We start from the raw sequence: 23,470 nt of genomic DNA, 5'->3' as shown, positions 1-23,470 counted from the left end.
TTTTTAGATTTTTTTTATCATTCGACATTCGTCACATGTTAATCTTCCATTTCATTCACTCTTTTAATAAGGTGTTTTGCCAATCTTCGTCTCATATATTCAAACCATCTTATATGAGATTCTACCATTTTTTTTTATAATAATAATAGCTACTCTAACTTTTTCTTTTATATTTTTGTTTTTTTATTTTATCCATATATGTGCGACTGTTCATCCATCTTAACATCTTTATCTCGACCACATTTAATTTATTTGAAAATAAAAAGTAAAATGAATGTGTATATAGATAGATATCCAAAGTTAGATAGAAGAGGAGATGCATGTCAGTTATTGCAGGTGATGGTGGAGAGGGTCCCCTAGGTGCTACCTATTTATACAATTTTGTGCAGTTCTATGTCTTGTTTCCAAACCACTTTGGTCTATAAGAGAGTGTACTCTAATTCAGATGCAAGTATTTGGTGCCTCTTTCTTTCACAAACATGACATGAGAGAAACCCAAAATGTCCCAATTTTTCATTTCCCTTTATCAAAAGAAAAATAAATAAATAAATAAATGATATTATTAGAGAAATTAATAATGAAACTATTTATTTGTTTATTTATATTTATTTTATACACGTTTACATGAAAGCCAAATATATGACCCTACAGTCTTTTTTGCAGTCTGTATTCTGCAGCTAATAAATGAGTTCTCTTTTTGACAAAAATTCTTCTAACCCCATTTTATTTTCCCATGGACCATAGCCATAGTGCATAGTAAATTTTATGGTACATCCATCAGTTACATATTCCATTATTACTATCAATCTTTTGACAGAGAGATAAATTTCCTCTGTCCTTGGCTTCTATCTGCACTCTATTTTCTATTAGAATTCTAAAAATAATAAAAAATAAATAAATTCAAAGATGTAGATACAATTGATGACTCTAAAATGATCTAATAGAAAAATAATAAAAATTATGAACTCTTCTTTCTAATTTTTACTTTCTCTTTCATAAAATTGTAAAAATAAAAATAAAAACATATATTTAGATTTTATGCCACAGCTATTTCACAACAAAAGTACATAAACACAAGAAATACAAATGTTTTAAATAGATAGAGACGGAAATCTTGAAACAAAATTTGTCTAATGTATATTTTTTATCCAAAAATTATAAACAGAAAAACAAGAACAAAGACATACCTTTTCTTTAATCAACTATGTTACGTATACACTAAATCAGCTATTAAAATCAATTACTAATATAAAATATGGTGAAAACTCAAGTGCAGCCAACTTTACGTGAAGTGATAGCTAAGAGTCGTTAGATGGAAATTTAGTCAAATCAGTCAAATCATCTAACGACTCTCAATTATCAACTTCACGTGAAGTCGACTGTACCTGAGTTTCCACCATAAAATATATGCTAAACCACACATATATTTATACACAAATACATTAATAGTTGATTTTAATGACTGATTTTAGTATATAAAAAACATTTTTATCTTCCAATTTATCTGTTTTTCAACAAACACACTTTAGGTTTGTCTTAAAACATCGTAACATTTCAATAAACAAGACTACAATAATTAATGACCAAATTTTGATTATTGATCACTAGAGTATATACTTAATTATTAATTACTTGCCAAATTATATTACATTACATTATTACATGCATTATAAAGAGACAAAATTCATGTGACAAAACAGAATAAAAACTGACACATTAGAAATTTATCCAAGAAGGGTTGTTATTAACAATAATAATTCTACATTACATTACATAACATAACCAGAATCTTTGCCACATCATTCTGGATACTATAGTAAGTTTTTTTTTTCTTTTTTTTTTTCATAAACTAAAATAAAGTAACTATAATAAATATTATATATTGATATTGATGATGAATTTGATTAATTATGGATGCTACCTTGTTTGTGTGAAATCAAACCAAATTTGCTTGAAGACCTTGATGATGAGTTCATGATACTCATCGGAATTGAGAGAGAGGTAGCAAGCAAGAAGATCCTCCAAGTCCTTTGAGTTCCTTATGTTGTTCTCCACAATCATCTCCACCATTGATTCTCTGAAATCCTTCATTGGATTCAAGGATGACTTCACTACAGCAAAGCTGCCGGAGATGCTTCTCCGGCAGCCGGAGCTCGACGACACGCTTCTCCGGCCATTACTATTGTTGTTATTATTGTTATTGAGCTTGTTCATTAGCTTTGGTGAATTGATCTTAACCTTCATACCTGGTGAATTATTCAGAGAGAATCCTCTAACATAGTTAGTAGTAGGGTTGTTCTTCTTCCTCTGTTCTTGTTCTTTTTGTTGTTCCTTCACAATCTTCTTAACCTTCATGGTTTTTTGTTCTTCAGCCATGGTGGTTGTTCTTGGTTTGGTTATGATTGGAGGCAAGGACTCAAGCTCAGAAAATGAGTCATCAAATTTATGATGATGACGATAGTGTTTTTTTCTTGTTGAAACAAGTGAATTCTTGTCCACATCTATGACTATGTCACTGTTGGTGGTGTTGGAAAAAGAAATCATTTCATCAAATGATGAAGACTCTGTTGTTGTTGTGGTGGTGGTGGTGGTGGTTGGAAGAAGAACATGGTCTGTTCTGAAATTTGGTTCATTGTTGTTAGGGGAATCTTCTTTTGGTGAATCTTCATGAAATGGAGGTGTTGATGAATATTCTTGGTCATCATAAGGTGGAGAATCTGATTTGTTATTGGTCCAAACAGATTCAATGAGTGTGGTTGTTGTTGTTGTTGCTCTGCAGCTACAATTAGCAGCAGAAGAGACAGAGGAGGAGGAAGTAACTAACTTTGGTGATGGTGATGATGATGATGATGTTGTTCTTCTTTTCCTAATTCTTCTCTCTCTTTGTTGTTTTGATGATGAAGATTTTCTTTGTGGTGGTGAATCTTTGGGGTTATTTTGGTAATTGAGCTCCCTTGTGAAGTAGTAAGATTTTCTTGGGGTGCAATGGTGGTGGGGGAAATGGGGTTGTTGCTTTTGTTGTTTTGGTGAATGTGCGGCGGCGGTGGCGGTGGCAGTGGCGGTTGATGGTGGTGGTTGGTGGTGGTTTTTCTTTTTGGTGGTGGTTTGTTTTCTTCCCTTAGACATATTATCTCTAAGTTTGTAAAACCAAGCATTTGGGATCATATCTGAAAGCTTAAACTTGTAATTTCCCATTCTCTCCTTTGTGAGTGTTTTGTGTTGGGGATGGGACAACAAAAAAGAACACTCTATGAGTGTGTCTGCCTTGACACACTTTGGGTCTTTTTTCTTCCTTTCTTTGTGTTTGTGTGAGAGAGAAATAATATAGGGAAAGAGAGGCTTTTGGAATTGGTGGTATAGGCCTTGGGGTCCACAATAGAAGAAAAAAAGGTTTGGCATTTGAGGGGAAATTTGGTGGGGGTAAGGTAGGAGGAAGTAACCAAGTTGTATTGGTCTAGTGGTTAGCTCATTAGTCCATTTAAGTAAGTGTCGGGGGTTTGAATTCCATCTTGTACATGCAGTAACTCATTAGCCAACAACAAACTCTTAAATAAAACTCAGTACCGCAACGAATTAGTCATTGACCTGTCAGGTTGAGGAATACCGTGAGAACAAAAAAAAAAAGGTAGGAGGAGGTAGTGCTGAATCACATACATTGTCACACTAATTTCTATTTAATACCTAACCTAATAACAAATTATTTTCATATAAAAATCACCTTCTTCATTCCTTCAGAGTTCAGATACTCTTTCTATTTTTCTTTTAGCATAATCACTATTATTGCTCCACCCACAATGTAGAACAATAATAAGCAACAATGTTACATTATTCTATAAGTTATACTGGAGAAGTGACTATGCTCACTGATAATTTAAAAAAATACTAAAAATTTAATAGAATTTATTATTTGTGGTCAATAATTAATTATCAATATTTAAAAATATGTTATTAAATTATTAAATTAAAAAAATTAAACTGATAATTATAATGACAAAAAAAAATTCTACTATTTTTTTAACATTTGTCTTTAAAAATTATAATAATATAATTTTGTTTAGTCTTATTTATACTATTCATTTAATCTTCATCGCTAATATTTATTCTAATTAAGAACTACTTATCGTAATAAATGATTAATAGAATAGAAAAACACCAATTAACGGTCGCTTCGAAACCAAATAAAAATAATAATGTATCTATAAGAAGGATTAGTTCAGTGGAAATAACCATTATTTAATCATAAATTACAAGAAGCATTAAAACATATTGTTGTTTTATGGAAACTATGAAATATGTACACTTTGCTAAGTTGTCGTATTTTTTTTTAGACAAATTTTAGATATGACACTCATTGATATTCGTTTGACACGTGTGTGTCTAACTGTATCTTAATAAAAAATAAAAAATAAAATTTTTTTTTGAACACATTTAAACACGCCTAAATATCATAATGTATCAGCGTGTTCAATTTTTATTTTTAACATATATTCTTAAAATGAGTTTAAAAATAATATATATTATTATTTATTAAAATAAAAAATATTTTAAATACTTTTAATAATTGAAAAATATATTAAAATAATTAAAAAATATTTTATATTTTAATATTAATAAAATATCAAAATATTATTATAATTTATTTAAAAAAAATTATATTATATATATATATATTATTTTTATATCTTATAAAATTTTAAAATTTGTGTATCTAAATATTCTGTGTCATATCGTGTATCCGAACGGAAAACTAATGTTACAACTTACAATTATTTATTATCTCGCTATCTTGGAGTGTTCCTTTGAGAATGGTTCCACATATATGTATACATGAGCGATACCTGAGCAGAAATGTTAATGATTTATGGAGTTTCAGGCACAGAATCGTTTGTCCACGTGGATTACATGCTGACATGTTGTCTCATAGCAAAACAAAACAAAACAGCATAACTAAGACCAAATTTGTGCGTGGCTCATTCATGCGAGTTCACTACTTCACTTCCTGTTTTTTCACTCTGAGTGAAATTTTGTAGCACGCACATCAGATCATCAAATACTAATAACCAATTTTCTAAATATTCATGCATGTCTTAATTCAACTTAGAGAGCCATCTGTTGCTATTGGATGCTGGTGTCACGGATGTTAAATCTATTATTTTATTTTTTTTGAAAAGAAAAAAAAATCCTATGTTGACACAAAAATCTTTTCTGTGTAATTAAAAAATTATATATACTATCTGTATACAAAAAATCAATTATCTGTATAGAATACATATTGAAAAATTGGTTTACTTAATAAATTTATCAAAACAATAATTTTTCGCAAAATAATCCTTTCTAATATTTTTTCAAGTTTAATAGTTTAATTTTTGTTTAGTAATTTGATAAAGGCATGATGATTTTCCGTAAAATTTTGGTACTTCTCTCACTAACTAGAAAAAAGTGACAAAAAAAAAAAGGAAAAGGTCAAGTGGTTATTCTAGAATCTTAAGTGAAAGCATTATTGTACCGAAATGGTAGTAGAAAAAGGTGAAAAAGAAAGTAAAACCGCTATAATACACACGCATAAACCTTTATAAGAATAAGAATCAGAAGAAAAAAAAAAAAGAGACAAGCTTTTTAGAGTGGAAAATTGTTGCATGTCATGATTTACATGCAATCTAAATGCAGAAAATCTTAGTGGCCCATTCAAGGTACTATGGAGAGATTATATAACTTGAGTGTACTCTACAATCTGTGATGTATGTGTTCTTTGTTATTTATTGGGTTTTTTCATGGTTTTGGAAACTAAGCTTGGGTTTATTATATATTTGTTATACTAGAGCTATAGTTCAACCACATCTTATAACGTATTATTCTTTTTCTAGGAAAACTCTTCTTCTAGTACCATCTCTAATTTGTCTATTAAGCAATTAATGCTTTGTAATGCTTGATTACATAAAAAGAGAAAACAATAGCTAATATATAAGACTATATTATATATTTTTTAAATATGTTGTTATGTTTTTTGAAGTGTGTTAAATAAATGGAAAGAAACGATAATTGTATATTAATAATACAAAAAGAAAAAGTCTAAAGAGCTAATACTTTTATTAAAATTTAGTCAGTATTTAATCAATAAAAAATGAGTAATTTTATATTATTAAATATAATTTTATAATATTAAAAATACTAATAATAATTAATTAAAATTATAAATCACAAAATCTGTTGGCCTCTATCACTAGTCTCCTTAAATTTTTGGTACTATTTCATATGATTTCATATCAATACTATTCGAGCCAATAAATAGTACTGCTTCCCTATGATATGTTCACCCTTTCCTATTTTTGTGCGTGTGTGTGTGTTTTCAATCATAAAAGGTGAGAAAATTAAAACCTTGGCTTCACATCACTTGTTTCTTTTCTATAATATATTTTCTTAAATATGCAAAATTTGCCATTTTGTTAACCTGTGCATCAATAGTAACAAATAGCATTATTACGGCAACGGCCCAGACCCATTATTGGATCAAAATTCGCTTCATCCAATCTAGTCCCTACCCTATCTTCATCTCTAATTCGCTTAAACAAGTATTAGAAATTTAAATTTTGATTTATAACAAATTAATCATTGATCTATCCAATTAAAAGTTATCGTTACAAATAAAAATAAGTTTGATAATCTTATTTAAGACATGCAAGTATTCCAATAGTAATAAGTATATACTTAAAAAAATTTAAAGAATTATAGAAATAATAAGACTCAAAACAATCAAACTATTGATATAATATAGAACCAAATCATTAGTTCCAACAATCAAAGTGAAATTAAAAACACATAATTATGTGATAATTAGGACTATAAGATGGCTAACATACAGCAACAGGTGCATTACAATATTCATAATCAAATGCTGTTACATTGAGAAGAAAATACACATAATCTAGATAGTTCATGGAATATATCAATTAGCATATACTTAGTTTGACTAAAATGTATGTTTATATTTAGTAAAGTGTAAATGTGCAACCTTTTTAAAATATATATAATCTATAGTTTAGGTAAAATGTATTTATCCTCTTTTTCACCTCAACCAAATATAGTTAAAAAAAATAAAGTAAAAAAAAAATGTTACCTAAGGCAACAAATTGACATGAAGTTGGGGGATATATTAAAAGTAAAATAAAAAAATATAAAAAAAAGAGGAGAGAGAAAAAAAAAGGAAGAGGGGGATGAAAAGTACAAAAATGACATAACTTCCCAGTTTCCATATTGTAAAGTGGGGAAAATGAAGTTCAGGTGAAGCATGAGAATCTAATAAACCCAGATCTGAAACTTGGGATTGATGTCAACTCATATCCCTTGAATTTTCATTTTCATCATGATATTAATAGAACAACGTGCACATGAAAACTCAAACAAAATAGATATAACAATTTATTATTTCTCTATCGAGGTTTTACCGTGGCTGGATCTCATGTTATTATAGTTTTGTGCATTTATCAAGTTGCCATGAATTTATGTACTTGCGTGCCTCTTTTTGGGTTTAAGCCAATTCTTTTTTCTTGGATAATTGAACAACAACTCAATAATTGATCCAAATATGAAACTTATAACAAAAAGAATTAAAATAAGAAACTCACAAAAAAAAAGAAAATGTCCGTATTCTTTTCCTAGTTAGCGTGGTAGCTACTACACAAGAGTACACTGAAGTTATGATTTATATGAATGAACCACATGGCATTATTATTATCATTAGGATTTAGTTAACATATCTCCTAAAAACACATGTTAATGTTATCAATTAAAAAAAAATACAAAATTTAAAATTTTAATATATTTATGATTTATTTATGAAAATAAAAAATTTTAAAATTTTTAATAATAGTAATTAAGGTTGTGTTTGTTCACAGACATGGAACATTGAGATAAAGACATAAAAATATAAAATCGTGTTTGACAAATGAGACATTGTGTCCAAAAACATTAAATTAGTAAATTTTATATTCATCTCACAGGAAAGACACAGAAATACTAACAAGAGATATTATTTTTTATTTTTTATTATTTTTGTTAATTTTTCATAATTATATATTTTTTAAATTTTTTAAATAAAAAAATAAAAATAAATTAAATTTTTATAATTTATTCTAGTTTATTATCAAACAAAATGCAAAAACACTAATTTTTATGTCTATATTCTTTGTGTCTTGTTTTTAATATCTTATCTAGTCTATTAGAATCAAATACAACCTATAGAACACTTGTTAGCTATATTATTATTATTATTATTATTATTATTATTATTTGGAAAAGAAAATGGAGAGAAAGAGGTTGAGGTTTGCTAGTTTGGAATTTTAGGATTATTTGGTGGGAGACAAAATATTAAGTTTGTGGTTAGTTTGGTCCCTCTCCAGTTGCATGGAAAGGTACAAGACTAGAGGAGGCCAGGTTAACAATTTAGGCAGGTGCTGTGGGGGTGTGTCCAAACTGGAACCTATGCATACACTTAAGCATGAAATTAATTTTGTTACAAAGAGGGGACCAAAGAATTGAGCATCATGGTGGGAAAATTAAATGTATCATTTATTACATTTGTATATTAAGCTTTTTGTATTTTTAGGAAGGACAAAGAATGTACCTCGTGCAATTTGATACCCCATCCCTTATTGTATGATGTCTACATATTTGTTTTTTTTACTATGCACCTCGCATGTAATGCCAGGTTATACTATAATGATATATGATCATTATTATTGGTAGGGGTCGCCATGCGCTTTCAATTCGTCTCACACACAAAATCACTTTAATTTTAAATTTAATCCAATCTAATTCAAATAATTATTGTCGTCTGGACTTTGGATTCAATCGGTTTATTCGATTTTTAAAATATAACCTTCTAAAATAATAATAATATATGAATAAAATGAAAATGTGTGTAGTAAATTAAACATGCTATAAGTAAAATCTTAAATTTAATAATAATATTATATTACATTTGCATTATTAGATTAATTTTGAGAAGTAGATTTAAAATCTGATCTAATTCATAATAGGATTTTTTCTTAAATAAAATCCTATCTAATCTAAATTAATGCAAGTTTTTAATTTATTTTCGGTTTAAATAATTGTATTTGGATTAATTTTGATTTAAACGTCTCTAATTATTAGAAATACCAAAATTCACTGAAAAAATTTTATAACAATATCCTACACCAATTTCCAATTACATATCATGAATAAAATGAGTGTTCATAAAAACATTTCTCTTAGCAAGAGATAACATTAGAATCTTTTAGGTTTATTTAGTTTGCCTTTTTACTTTTAGAATTTTGTAAAAAAAAAAAAGCAAAATTTTTATGTTATGTTTTCACTTTTTTTTATACAAATTTGAAAACAAAAAATTAAAATAAAAGAAAATAGAAAATAAAAAACCCCTAATTATATTTCACACGTGGTTATTCAATAACATCTATACTAACCATGGTATTTTTGGTTGTCTTTCTATTTTCTTGTTTTTTTTAATGTCGTTTCTAAGAAATTATTTCAAGAGTACGATAAAACTTTTATGTATAAATCAACCATAATTTTAGTCACCAAAAAGATTAATTTGTTTGTGGGCCAAAAAGGGTTGCACCCTTGGAAGAAAAAGAAGAGACCAATAAACCCAATTAGGAAATATTGAACGCCATCAGTATTTTTCTGGTCAACAAGACCCATCTAATTAAGTAAAAGAAAACTTCATCACCAAAAAAAAAACCAAAATTTTCTCACTAAGTGATGGGCTTCCTACGGAGTAGACAAAAATGTGAAGTTTTCTACATGTTAAATCACACCAAAAAAAGTACCAAAAAAAAAATCACACCAAAAAATATTTTCAGAAAAAATGTTAATTTTAAAAAAATAAATATAAAATAAAAATAATATTTAATTAAACATTTTAAAATATATATATGAATTAGGAAATATAATATATAGTTATGTAATATATTTAAAAAAAGACATTAAATATAACAAGAAACAGCCTGACCTAGTGATGGTTAAGCTGCTCTTTATCTCTGAAGTCTCCTATTCTATCAGTCGACAAAAAAATTCAGTTGCCATTATGGCAAAAAATTGACAATTAGGTAATTGTTACGGTAGGTAACCGGAGATTTGCCCAAGGGATGGCGTTTGGCGGCCCAAGTGAGTGATGGAGGAAGACTCCAGGTAGGTTCGCAACTCGGGAGGCTCCGTCCGACTTGTGCTCGCGTGAGAATGGGGGGTGGTACCTGCAAAGACACTCCGATGCCTAAGTTAGCAAGGGTGTAAGCAGGTCTTAGAGAGTATTGGACTTAGGAATACCTGATTGGTGTCAGTGTACTTATAGTGGTGAGCCAATAACCACCGTTGGTGTAGTGCCGTATCTTTAGGGTGATAACCGTCCCTATTATCTTGGGGAGGTTAAGATATGGCTTTATGAGGCGGTTAGAGAGATTTTAGGGGCGGTTACTCATTTGAATGAGTATTTATCTGCCAGCTAATCTCACATCCGACCTCTTCATACCAAGTCGTGGTTGACACCGACTTCTTATGTGAAAGTCGGTATTTCGTAAGGCTTATCCTATTGGATTAGGCCTTTCGGTCGGACCTGGGCCCTTATCATTGGGCCAGGGTATGAACAGTGCCCCTACTTGAGCCCAAATTTTCTTTAAAGTTTTGGGTTCAAGTATTCAACTCGGGTTCATAGTCGACTTGTTTGAGAGAATACGGATCTTGGAAACCGACGTGATTTTCGCGACCTTTGATTTCTGACAGTTACGTCAATTCAAGCGTCGTGTCCGTTGAGGGATCATTTAGGGATTGAGGGCTTTGGTAACGGTGCAGTCTCATTAATGACTGCCTCGCTTTTTACCATTATGCTCCTTAGCCTTTTTTATAAATTCTTTCCCTCTCTGTCCATTTTCCGTTTCTGCAATCTTTCAAACTTTTTCCCTTATCTTGTTTGTACTGCATCCTTGCGTTCGAAGACTTCTGTTCTTCTCCAACCTCCATTTTCGGATAAAGGTTAGTTTTGTTTTATTCATGCCATGCTTTATGTTTGCATGTTTTGCGAGTAGATAGGTTGACCTGTAGATTCTAGTTTCGAATCTCTCTTCTTTAGTGGCCGTATTTTTTGATTTTCTTTTTCTTTTTCCTTTTTGTAGGTTTTCTGCCACTTTCTTCTTTATATAAAAAATGGCTTCTGTAGACATTCTTTCTCAGTGGGTTGACGATACGGTCCTTGGGGAGGAACCGTTGGTTGACGCTGAGTTCATCACCCACCTTCGCACTCATCATAGGCTCTGTACTTCGGACGAGGACGAGCCCAAATATGAACTGATAATCCCGGGTCCTGAAGACCGGGTCTGTTTTGGGAGAGCTAATGAGGCGGCCCCTCATTTTTTCTTCATGTATGAATGTATGATCACCCGTTTGGGTGTTTTTCTTCCTTTCTCTGATTTCGAGATATCCGTTTTGCACCACTGTAAGGTTGCCCCTACTCAACTCCACCCCAATTCATGGGGTTTTTTGAAGATTTACCAGTTTATAAGCCACGCTCTGGACTTTCCGACTTCCTTGAGAATCTTCTTTTATCTTTTCCATATGACTAAGCCCTTTAGTGGGCTAAACAACAAACAACAATGGGTATCCTTCCGAGCCATTCAAGGTCGGAGGATTTTCACCCTTTTTGACGAATCTTTCCACGACTTCAAAAATTTCTTCTTCAAGGTTCAAGCCGTAGAGGGTCACCACCCCTTTTTTCTGGACGAGCATTCCTCCCCTCGCTTTCCCCTTTATTGGCTGCCGGCCACCCCTTGTGAAAAGATCGGTCTAGATGACCTAGACGAGGTGGAGGCGGCCATTGTGGGGTTTTTCCGAGAAGCATGGGGGAGGGCCCCATACTTGGATACGAGAAAAATCCTCCAGGGGACGTCGGTCTTTGTTCAATCTTGCATAGGTAGTGCATGCATTTCTTGTTTCCGAGTTTCATTTTACCGACTTGTATTTTACCGACTTGTGTTTTACCGGCTTGTAACTTGGTTGTTCCTTTTGTAGATATGGCAAAGAAAAATGCTCAAGAGTCCTACCAGCGGGTGCAGGAAGCCAAGGCAAAGTCCTGGGCCAGGTCCGGGGGTTCCAAGGCGGTCGTCTCTCCTCCTCCTCCTCCTCCTAGAAATGTGGGTACTCCCCCTCAACCTCTTATCATCTCTTCCTCCTCAAGTTTGGCTCGACCACTCCCTTCCGTCCCACTACTTTCCGAGCCAGAGAAGAAGAGGCGCAAGACTTCAGAGTCTGGCCCTTCTTGGGAAGGTGGGGTTAAGGCGGATGCTTTTGCATTCGTCCGAAAGAACATCTATCCTCTCATAAACATGGATGATGTTTCTGTTCGGAAACACCTTGCCACTCTGGCCGAAGAAAGTTTTAGGACGGCGGGAGTTTGTGGCAAACTTTTGGACATGTTTGAGAAGACTCCTCTCAGCTCCTTGGGGACTTCCTCAAAGGTTGAGGAGCTAGAGGAGAGGCTTCTTTTATTTGAAAAACATCAAAAGGAGTTGAAGGAGGAGATGGATAAGTTGAGGAAGGAGAGAGATGACCTCCGGGGGAAGGAGAGCCAGCTGCGAGCCCAATGCACTATGGAGGTAAACCTAAGGAAGGCAGCCCAGGAGAGTTACCAAAGCCTATTTAAAGATATGGTGGAGGTGAAGAAGGATTTGTTGAACTCTCGGAATGCCTATGCTGACTTGGAGGACTCTATCGCCGATGCCGCCGAGGAGTCTTGGAGAATTTTCCTGGAGCAGGTCAGGGTTATAGCCCCCGACTTGGATCTTTCTCCATTACATCCTGACAAAGTGGTGATTGATGGCGCCATCGTTGATCCTCCTGCTCCCGAGGTCCTTTCCGAGTCAGACCTAAAGACTCGGGGGCAGAGGATTATAGAGTCTCCTCCTCGTTCCGCAGATCCACCGAGTTCTTCAACCCTTGCTCCGACTTCCTCTTTGGCTCCTCCTCCCGGTCCTGGTGATGTTCCTCCTGGTGGTGGTGATTCCTCTACTCCGTCCAAGAAGTGACTTTTTATTTTTGTGGCTATATGGGGGCCCGGCCTGTGGGTCCCCCCCTTTTTTTTTTAAACTTCTAATTATTTGCTGGTGAACAATTTGCTTCTGGCCTTTCAGGGCCGTAAACAAAATATCCTGTTTGTTGCCCTTTTTTGGATAAGGGTTTTAAACAAAATAAATGCCCTTTTTGGATAAGGGTTTTCTAATCGAAGTAGGTGCCCTTTTTTGGATAAGGGTTTAAGTTACTTTGCGCGTGCACATGCTTTTCTATTTTGAAATATGTTTGATCTTTTTGAAAAACTTTCTGCTAGCTTGCATTATTTTTTCGAGCCTTTTTCGTGGAAAGGCTTGTATGCGAGCTTTTTTCAGGTTGTCATATCTCTTTTGTTATCCTTTATACTCGACTTTGCTTTAGTGAGTTTTTATGAATTAGGTTATTTTTGCGATGCGTTTTTCTTCTACTCGGTGTTATACTCCGATCTGTGGATCAAAGTTTTCCAAGTTTTCCTACTCGGGATCTCTTTCCGACTTATGAGTCGGGTTAGTTCCCGAGCTTTTACGACCGACTCGTATAACCTCTTTACACCGACTTGTACCTCGTCGTTTTATCCTGACGACCATCTAGGTCGGTTCATGGGATTTTCACGCTTTGTCGAGCTTAAGTCGGCGCGTTTCGTAGAAAGACTTAGAAAAATAAAGGAGGATATTATAAGAGATATTATGAATGAAAAAAAAAAGATCTTTATTAATCGGGAAGGTACCTTTTTGCTACTAAGGGTTTTTGACAGCATGTTTCCCTTAGCCTCTACTATGATGCCTCGTTAAAAACCCTTCTCCAGAAAAAAAAAACCCTTTTTTGGGGAAAAATCATGAAGCTGGGAAAAGAGTACATCAGGGAGTAGAGTTCGCTTCTAACTGTAGTACCTTTTCATATTACAAGCATGCCACGACCTTGGTAACTCAGTGCCATCCAGGTCGGTTACTTTATAATAACCTTTCCCTAACACTTCCTTGATTTTGTATGGCCCTTTCCAATTTGCGGCGAGCTTTCCATCTCCCGATTTGTTGACCCCAATGTCGTTTCTAATTAGGACCAAGTCATCTATGGCGAATGTTCTTCGAATGACTTTCTTGTTGTATCTGGTAGTCATCCTTTGCTTTAATGCTGCTTCTCTTATCTGGGCGTTCTCTCGGACTTCGGGGAGCAAGTCAAGCTCCTCTTTGTGCCCCTGTACATTTCCGACCTCATCATGGAGGATTACCCTTGGGCTTTGCTCACTGATTTCTATAGGAATCATGGCTTCTACGCCGTAAACTAGTCGGAAGGGTGTTTCTCCTGTGGCGGATTGGGGGGTCGTCCTATAAGCCCATAGCACTTGGGGGAGCTCGTCAGCCCAAGCTCCCTTTGCTTCCTGTAATCTCTTCTTCAGTCCTGCCAGTATGACTTTGTTGGCTGCCTCGGCTTGCCCGTTGGCTTGTGGGTGTTCTACCGAGGTGAATTGATGTTTGATTTTCATACTGGCTACAAAACTTCTGAAGGAGGCGTCGGTGAACTGGGTCCCATTATCTGTGGTGATGGAATAAGGTATTCCATACCTTGTGATAATGTTTTTGTAGAGGAACCTGCGACTTCTTTGAGCGTTGATAGTAGCTAGTGGTTCTGCTTCTATCCACTTTGTGAAGTAATCTATTCCCACGATCAAGTATTTGACTTGCCCTGGCGCTTGGGGAAAAGGACCTAACAAATCCATTCCCCATTTTGCGAAAGGCCAAGGGGAAGTTATACTGATAAGCTCTTCTGGGGGAGCCACGTGGAAATTTGCATGCATCTGACATGGTTGGCATTTTTTCACAAAGTCGGTTGCATCTTTCTGCAAGGTCGGCCAATAGAATCCTGCTCGGATCACTTTTCTGGCCAGCGACCTTGCTCCGAGGTGATTTCCGCAGATTCCACTGTGTACTTCCTCCAACACCTCGGTGGTCCTTGAGGTCGGTACACACTTCAGCAATGGTGTTGATATCCCTCTTCTGTAAAGGACATTTCTCACCAATGTATAATGTTGTGCTTCCCTTCGGATCTTTTTAGCCTCTTTCTCCTCTTTGGGGAGGATGTCGAATTTTAGGTATTCGACTAGGGGATTCATCCATCCGAGATTTAGGCCGACTACCTCAAGTACCTTTTGTTGATCCTCTGTTTTTGATACCGAGGGCTCTTGGAGGGTTTCCTGGATCAGGCTTCTATTGTTCCCTCCGGGTTTGGTACTTGCTAACTTGGATAGGGCGTCAGCTCTGCTATTTAGATCCCGAGTTATGTGCTTAACCTCGGTTTCCGCAAAGCGCCCGAGGTGTTCCAAGGTTTTTTCCAAGTATTTCTTCATGTTGGGGTCCTTTGCCTGATACTCTCCGCTTATTTGGGAAGTCACCACTTGTGAGTCGCTGTAGATCATCACCTTTGTAGCGCCAACTTCTTCTGCTAACTTTAATCCGGCAATTAAGGCTTCATATTCTGCCTGATTGTTTGAAGCCGGAAATTCAAATTTTAAGGAGACCTCTATCTGGGTCCCTTTTCCATCTACCAATATTATGCCTGCGCCGCTCCCTGTCTTGTTGGAGGATCCGTCTACATAGAGTTCCCATGTGGTCGGTTTTTCCTCTTGTTCACCTGCGTATTCCGCGAGGAAGTCGGCGAGGCATTGGGCTTTAATTGCAGTCCGAGTTTCGTATCTCAAATCGAACTCGGAGAGTTCTATCGCCCATTGAACCATTCTCCCTGCAACATCCGTCTTTTGGAGGATTTGCTTCATGGGTTGGTTTGTACGGACTCTTATTGTATGAGCCTGAAAGTAAGGTCGTAGCCTTCGTGAGGCTATCACTAAGGAGTAAGCAAACTTCTCTAGTTTGTGGTACCTTAGCTCAGGGCCTTGTAGAACCTTACTGGTAAAGTAGACCGGGTGTTGACCGACCTCGTCTTCTGTGATCAGGGCTGATGAGACAGCCCTGTTTGCGACGGATAGGTATAGGACGAGGTCTTTTCCCGATATTGGTCGGGTCAAGATAGGAGGTTGGCTTAAGAATTTTTTAAACTCTTGGAACGCCTCCTCACATTCCGGAGTCCATTCAAACTGGCATCCCTTCCTTAACAGGGAGAATAATGGAAGGGATTTTAGTGCCGATCCTGCCATAAATCTGGAGAGGGCTGCAAGTCGGCCATTGAGCTGTTGAACCTCTCTTAAGCAAGTCGGGCTCTTCATTTCTAGGATGGCTCTGCACTTGTCGGGATTGGCCTCAATCCCTCTTTGTGTTAGCATGAAGCCTAGAAATTTCCCTGCTTCTACTGCGAAGGCGCATTTTGCGGGATTTAATCTCATCCCATGCAACCTTATAGTGTCGAAGACTTGTGAGAGGTCGGTTAAGAGGTCGACTTCTTGCTTGGTTTTTACTAACATGTCGTCGACGTATACCTCCATTAGGCTCCCTAGATGGGGGGAAAACACTTTGTTCATCAGCCTTTGGTACGTAGCTCCTGCATTCTTTAATCCGAATGGCATGACCACGTAGCAGTAGTTGGCTTTTGGTGTGATGAACGATGTTTTCTCTTGGTCGGGTTCGTGCATCGGGATTTGGTTATATCCCGAGTAGGCGTCCATGAATGATAGGTATTGGTACCCTGAGCTGGAGTCTACCAGGGTATCAATACTTGGTAAGGGATAAGGGTCCTTAGGACAGGCTTTATTTAGGTCGGTATAGTCGACGCACATCCTCCATTTACCATTTTGTTTTTTGACTAGCACTACGTTGGCTAGCCATGTTGGGTATTTGACCTCTCTGATGAAGCCGGCTTCCAGGAGCGCCTGTACTTGCTCTTCTACTATGGAGGCCCTCTCTGGGCCGAGCTTGCGTCTTCTTTGCTGTACAGGTCGGGACCCTGGGCAAACCGAGAGCCTGTGAGACATGAGCTCGGGATCAATCCCGGGCATGTCGGAAGCCTTCCAGGAGAAGAGGTCGGAATTAGCTCTTAGGAGTTCACCCAACCTTTGTTTCAGGGTTTCCCCTAGGTTGGCTCCTATGTAAGTCGTTTTTCCTTCCTCTTTACCGACTTGTATCTCCTCGGTTTTTCCACCCGGCTGGGGTCGTAGCTCTTCTCTTGTCCTTGTGCCGCCCAGCTCTATGGTGTGGACTTCTTTGCCCTTTCCTCTCAGATTTAGGCTTTCGTTATAGCACTTCCTTGCCAATTTTTGATCTCCTCTCACCGTTGCTATTCCTCCTGGAGTCGGGAATTTCATGCAGAGGTGAGGAGTTGATACCACTGCTCCGAGTCGATTAAGGGTAGTCCTGCCAATTAAGGCATTGTAGGCTGACCCTTCATCGATGACTATGAAATCTATGTTCAAAGTCCTCGATTTTTCCCCTTTTCCGAAAGTTGTGTGAAGGGGCAAAAATCCTAGTGGTTTTATTGGCGTATCCCCTAACCCATATAGGGTGTCGGGGTAAGCTCTCAACCCTTTTTCATCTAACCCCAGCTTGTCGAAGGCGGGCTTGAAAAGGATGTCCGCCGAGCTTCCTTGGTCCACTAGGGTTCTGTGGAGATGGGCGTTGGCCAGGATCATAGTTATCACCACGGGATCATCATGCCCGGGAATTATCCCTTGCCCATCTTCTTTCGTGAATGAGATGGTGGGGAAGTCGGGTGTCTCTTCCTCGACTTGGTAGACTCTTTTGAGATGTCTTTTGCGAGAAGATTTGGTGATCCCGCCTCCCGCAAATCCTCCCGAGATCATGTGGATATGTCTCTCTGGGGTTTGTGGTGGCGGATCTCTCCTGTCCATATCATCCCGCTTTCTCTTTCCATGGATGTCCGACCTCTCCATGAGATATCTGTCAAGCCGGCCTTCTCTAGCCAGCTTTTCTATCACATTTTTGAGGTCGTAACAGTCGTTGGTGGAGTGACCATATATTTTATGGTACTCACAATACTCGCTGCGACTTCCCCCTTTTTTGTTTTTAATAGGTCTTGGGGGTGGCAGCCTTTCAGTGTTGCATATCTCTCTGTATACATCTACTATAGAAGTCTTTAGAGGAGTATAAGAGTGATACTTTCTGGGCCTTTCGAGACCGGGTTCTTCCTTCTTCCTGACTTCCCTTTCCCTCTCCCTAGAGGAGGAAGTAGGTCCAGGTCGTGAACTCAGGTCTCTTAATCTGGCATTCTCTTCCATGTTGATGTACTTCTCGGCTCTTTCTTGTACATCACTTAGAGAAACGGGGTGTCTTTTGGATATGGACTGTGAGAAGGGACCTTCTCTAAGTCCATTGACTAACCCCATTATTACTGCCTTCGTGGGCAGGTCTTGGATTTCTAAACATGCTTTATTGAACATTTCCATATAGGCTCGTAGAGATTCTCCGACCTCCTGTTTTATCCCCAGGAGGCTCGGTGCATGTTTTACCTTATCTTTTTGGATTGAGAACCTCATCAAGAATTTTCTTGAGAGGTCTTCAAAACTGGTGATGGATCTTGGGGGAAGGCTATCGAACCACTTCATCGCTGCTTTCGACAAAGTGGTCGGGAAAGCCTTGCATCTCGTAGCGTCGGAGGCGTCAGCTAGATACATCCGACTTTTGAAGTTGCTAAGATGATGCTTTGGATCCGTAGTTCCATCATAGAGGTCCATATCAGGGCTTTTGAAGTTCGTTGGAACTTTTGCCCTCATTATGTCCTCGCTGAAAGGATCTTCTCCGCCTGAGAGTTGATCTTCTCCTTCGTCGCGGGAGTTCTTGAGAGAGGATTCTAGCTGCAGGAGTTTTCTTTCTAACTCTTTTCGCCGTTCCATCTCTTCTTTAAGGTACCTTTCGGTTTCCTTTTGCCTCTCCCGCTCTTGTTCCAATTGCTCCAGGCGGCTATGAACCAATCCTATTAGTTCAGCTACGTGAGCTGGTCCGCCTTTTTCTGATTCACGCCCATCTGAGGAATTTACCTTCGGATTCTTTACTCCGGAGGTACCCTCTCTGTGTTGATCATTGTCTTGATGTTGGGCTGTGTCTTCCTTGTCATTGCCCATGTCTAGATTCTCTTGCTCAGAATCTGTTTCGACATGGCCTTCTTCATGGGATCTTTCTGCCATCGAGGGATGATCTCTCGGGTCCCCGGCAACGGCGCCAATGTTACGGTAGGTAACCGGAGATTTGCCCAAGGGATGGCGTTTGGCGGCCCAAGTGAGTGATGGAGGAAGACTCCAGGTAGGTTCGCAACTCGGGAGGCTCCGTCCGACTTGTGCTCGCGTGAGAATGGGGGGTGGTACCTGCAAAGACACTCCGATGCCTAAGTTAGCAAGGGTGTAAGCAGGTCTTAGAGAGTATTGGACTTAGGAATACCTGATTGGTGTCAGTGTACTTATAGTGGTGAGCCAATAACCACCGTTGGTGTAGTGCCGTATCTTTAGGGTGATAACCGTCCCTATTATCTTGGGGAGGTTAAGATATGGCTTTATGAGGCGGTTAGAGAGATTTTAGGGGCGGTTACTCATTTGAATGAGTATTTATCTGCCAGCTAATCTCACATCCGACCTCTTCATACCAAGTCGTGGTTGACACCGACTTCTTATGTGAAAGTCGGTATTTCGTAAGGCTTATCCTATTGGATTAGGCCTTTCGGTCGGACCTGGGCCCTTATCAATGGGTCAGGGTATGAACAGTAATATATTTCAAAGGTGACAATTTGACCAAAAAAAAAAAGGAAACTAAAAATTATTAATCAATTGTCAACGAAATTATATATCTATGTCAACCTAGCAGAGCTGACTAAAATAATCTATGTGATAGAAGTTAAAGGGAACTATATAGTTGACTTTAGAATAGTAGTTCCACAACAACTTGCATTTTATTTTGACATGTAGCCCCCCAAAACTTGGATCTCGCATGATAGCTCTGTTGAAATCATATCCTATGAGTGACACGATGATGATACAATATGATAACTCCCAATATGATATACTTTTCACGAGAATGAGGATTTCCAATGCTAGGTATTTCAAACAATGCTAGCAAAATTTATTTATTTATTTTTTTGACTATCAATTAATTATTAATATTTAAAATATAGAATAAAATATGTTGTTAGATTACTAAATTTAAAAAATTATATTAAAAAAATAAAGTTAATAATTAAATAATAACTAAAATAATAAATTTTGATTACTTTTTATCATTTTTCATGTCAAAAATCAAGCATCATTCCAAGTTTACCTTAGTAATATAAGTTAGCTACATACAACATCAAGCATAAATTTTTATCAATAATAATTATTAACGGTAAGCATCAATTCTCATCATTTTATAAGGTTTGTAAATTTGAATGTAAACGGCAATGCCGTCTCTTGCAGGAAAATCCAACCTGACAAGGAAGTTCTTTTGTTTGCGGTGGAGATGGACAGAGTCAGCGCGGGCATCAAAGCTCGATTGCTACTATGGACCAACACAAAAGTTCAACAAGCAATTGGCTGCGTTGTGTTTGGTTATTAGAACATAACACTTGAGATAGAACAAACTCAGCCAATATGCACAATATTCTTTATTTTAACAAAATGTGAAAAAATAAATAAATACATGAATAAATGAAATAATAGTATATTTTGATTCAACTAAAAGGAACCGCCTTTCATCACCTTAGTAAAATGCCATATATGAATGTGTGCATTGTGAAGGACACAAGAAAAAAGACTTTTCCATAAAAATTAATTCATGTGAATCAGTTATGTATAATAAAGTGCACTACAAATATTTCCAAAGATTTTATTGATAAATAAATTAAATATAGCTCTAATTCTGTAGAAGAATAAGACAATGTTCTAAAAATAATAGAATAGAGCAAGAGCAGCATCTCGTAATGACTAAATGTCACTTTTTTAGACTAATTCATCATAAAAAAACAGAGTTTCAATAAAAGTCTATTGAATTTAACTACCATAACATAGAATAAATTAATTTCTCATTTGAAACACCACCAGATAAGAAGAATGGAGAAATTAAAATCAAATAAAATAAACTGCTCCATAAATTACATTTTACAAGGATGGCAAAAAATCAATTCTTTTTTAAGAGAAAAAAAAAACCAATGATAACAAGTTTTACATCATTTACAATTATAAAGAAATTCTAAGAAAAAATAGACAAAAGTTTACTGCGCTACTGAATTGGAAGTTGGAACCCCCACAGTGGTTGCGGAAGCCATGGTGGTTGTTGAAAACCCTTCTATCTCTACGCCATCTAACCCGGCCGCCCACCGGCGTAGGATTCTCAATAATGTTGCCGCCTTTCTCCTCCCCCGGACGCTTCCAACTGCCATTATCTCCCAAATTACTCTCTCTACCCCCGGAATGGCCGCCAACTCCCCCACCACTTCCGACCCCCCTTTCCGGCACATTGTCACCAATGTCGCCACGGCGCTTTCCCTTGCCCTCTCTGAACCTTCTCTTAACACTGCTCCCAGCCTCTTGATCCCATTGTATGCCGCTGCCACTGCCACCAACCCACCGCGCTTAATCACGGCCTCCAACACAGTTGCCGCCTCCTCTGGTACGGCCACCATCACCTCCACCGCCATTTCCACCGCGCCGCCCTCCACTAACTTTGCCACGCTTTCCCTATCCGCCGCCAAACTCAGAATTGCCGCCAATGCATCCCTCCTGGGTCCCTCGGGTCCACATCTTGCCAACTGGACCAATCCATTCACGACACGTGTCTTCCTTCCAAGTCTCTTTCTATAAGCTGGAACACCTGACAAACTGAACACCGTGGCCGCTGCATTTGCCTTAGCTTCCCACGTGGCACCCGAACGCAAAACCTCCGCAACTCCGTTAAGTGCGCCGTCAGTCTCCATTATCCTCGTTTTGTTCGCCTCCAATATTGAAAGGTTCAATATCGTAGTAACGGCGTTAACCTGCAGGCTTGGACTATGAACCCCAACGTCGAAGCTGAGATACCGAACCAAAAGCGGGATGGCTCCAGCTTCCGCGATGCAGGCTCGGCTATCCGAGTCTGTTTTGGCCAGAAAACGAAGCTCGTAAACGACGGCGTTTGAGTCCTCCATAGACTGAGAGTTAGTTACAGGGACCTTGAGTTTGTTGACCAGAAACAACGCCGTCATGCGCGTGGCTTCAAGCGCGGCCTTGTTTGTTACGCGGCTTATAGGCCTTCCGGTAACGGTTTCTGCATCGAAGGGAATCTTCTGCTCGCGGCACCACAATGCTATCATGTTTCTCAACGCGCGATTTGGTATGAGTTCTGTGTGGGCCAAGGTCTGACCCGTTTTTGGACACGTGTTGTGTCCAGAATCCATCCAGAGCTTGATCGATTCACGATCGTACGTCTGCCCTGTCGCCACGACGACGGGATCACGCATGAGCTCTAGGCTTATAGGACACCGGAAGTCCGCCGGAACAACTAACTCCGATGGCTGTTTCCGCCGTTGAACCTCCACTGAAGAAGACGCCGCGGCGGCGGTTGAAGCGCCGAAGAGGACGCACTTTGCGTAGCGAACGAGACCGATCAAGGCGACGATCTCAGACTTGGAATTCTCCTCGCTCCGATTCTGGATCTCCTCCTCCAAGCACTCAATCTCTGCCCTGCAGCTCGATGAATCGCGAATCTCCAACCTCTCGAAGATCGAAGCGAGTTTGCTCCGGTCAGGTACGATCTCGTTCTTGATACTCTCCAGCACCGAAACCACCTCGTTTCGGAGCTCTGTTTCTGAATCCTCTATCACCGGTTTCGATTGCAAGCAGTGTTTTCTGATTAGAATCACGAGCTCCTGAACGTCGTCGTTCAGGTCTAGGTCGTGTACCGGGAAGATGTCAAGGAGCGTGGAGAGTTCTCCGGTAAGTTTGTGGAAGTTGTCGGCGACGGTTTCGATTTGCATGAGGAAGAAGAACTTGCTTCCGTTGGAGCAATCTTCAATTAGGGTTTTGATTCGGTGCAGAACGATGTATGTCTCTTCCAGGCAGAGGAGGAAGGATGACGAAGAAGTAGAAGAAGCGAGGCCAGAATCGGAATTTCGTATTAGGTCCTCGAATAGAACGGCGAGTAGCTTCGCCTTGCGAACGACAGCATTGGCGCTGCGTTTAAGCAGAGGCAGTGTCGTTGAACGGTTTATGGAACTTATTTGTGTCGTTAGATGGAGGAGGGAGTGGAGGAGGTTGATGTCGTTTAGCTTCGGCGAGATAAACGACCCTGCTGAGGGTCGTCGTTTTCTGGGAGGGAAAGTTTGCGGTGAAATAGCCATCACGTTCTTTACTTTTCTTTTTTGGTTTCAAAACGCAGGGTTTGGATGAAGCTCTTTAGAGTGAAGGAAGAAGAAGGAGGTGACTTTTCATTCGGAAGATGATTGGAATTAGTAACAAAAATAATAAACTTGGAAAACG

General features: G+C 37.9%; 2 protein-coding genes across 2 annotated transcripts; both read right to left on the bottom strand.

The window, feature by feature from the left end:
* Nucleotides 1-1,689: 1,689 nt before the first annotated feature.
* On the bottom strand, nucleotides 1,690-3,307 carry LOC130961630 (transcription repressor OFP1-like). Its single transcript, XM_057887601.1, has one exon. It carries the CDS (start codon nucleotides 3,193-3,195, stop codon nucleotides 1,918-1,920), a length of 1,278 nt encoding a protein of 425 aa, XP_057743584.1. The 5' UTR covers nucleotides 3,196-3,307; the 3' UTR covers nucleotides 1,690-1,917.
* A 17,752-nt stretch (nucleotides 3,308-21,059) lies between these two features.
* Nucleotides 21,060-23,470, bottom strand: LOC130961109 (U-box domain-containing protein 16). The gene has a single exon (XM_057886792.1). The coding sequence runs from the start codon at nucleotides 23,329-23,331 to the stop codon at nucleotides 21,229-21,231; it is 2,103 nt and encodes a 700-aa protein (XP_057742775.1). The 5' UTR covers nucleotides 23,332-23,470; the 3' UTR covers nucleotides 21,060-21,228.

This window comes from Arachis stenosperma, chromosome 2 (genome assembly GCF_014773155.1).
Source record: "Arachis stenosperma cultivar V10309 chromosome 2, arast.V10309.gnm1.PFL2, whole genome shotgun sequence".
Taxonomy (NCBI): Eukaryota; Viridiplantae; Streptophyta; class Magnoliopsida; order Fabales; family Fabaceae; genus Arachis; species Arachis stenosperma.
Note: the sequence above shows the minus strand (reverse complement) of the source record. Positions and strands in the feature narration are given on the sequence as shown.

What these genes read in the sequence shown, in the direction of transcription:
- LOC130961109 (XM_057886792.1), bottom strand. Translation starts at nt 23,331, where the DNA reads ATGGCTATTTCACCGCAAACTTTCCCTCCCAGAAAACGACGACCCTCA.
- LOC130961630 (XM_057887601.1), bottom strand. Translation starts at nt 3,195, where the DNA reads ATGGGAAATTACAAGTTTAAGCTTTCAGATATGATCCCAAATGCTTGG.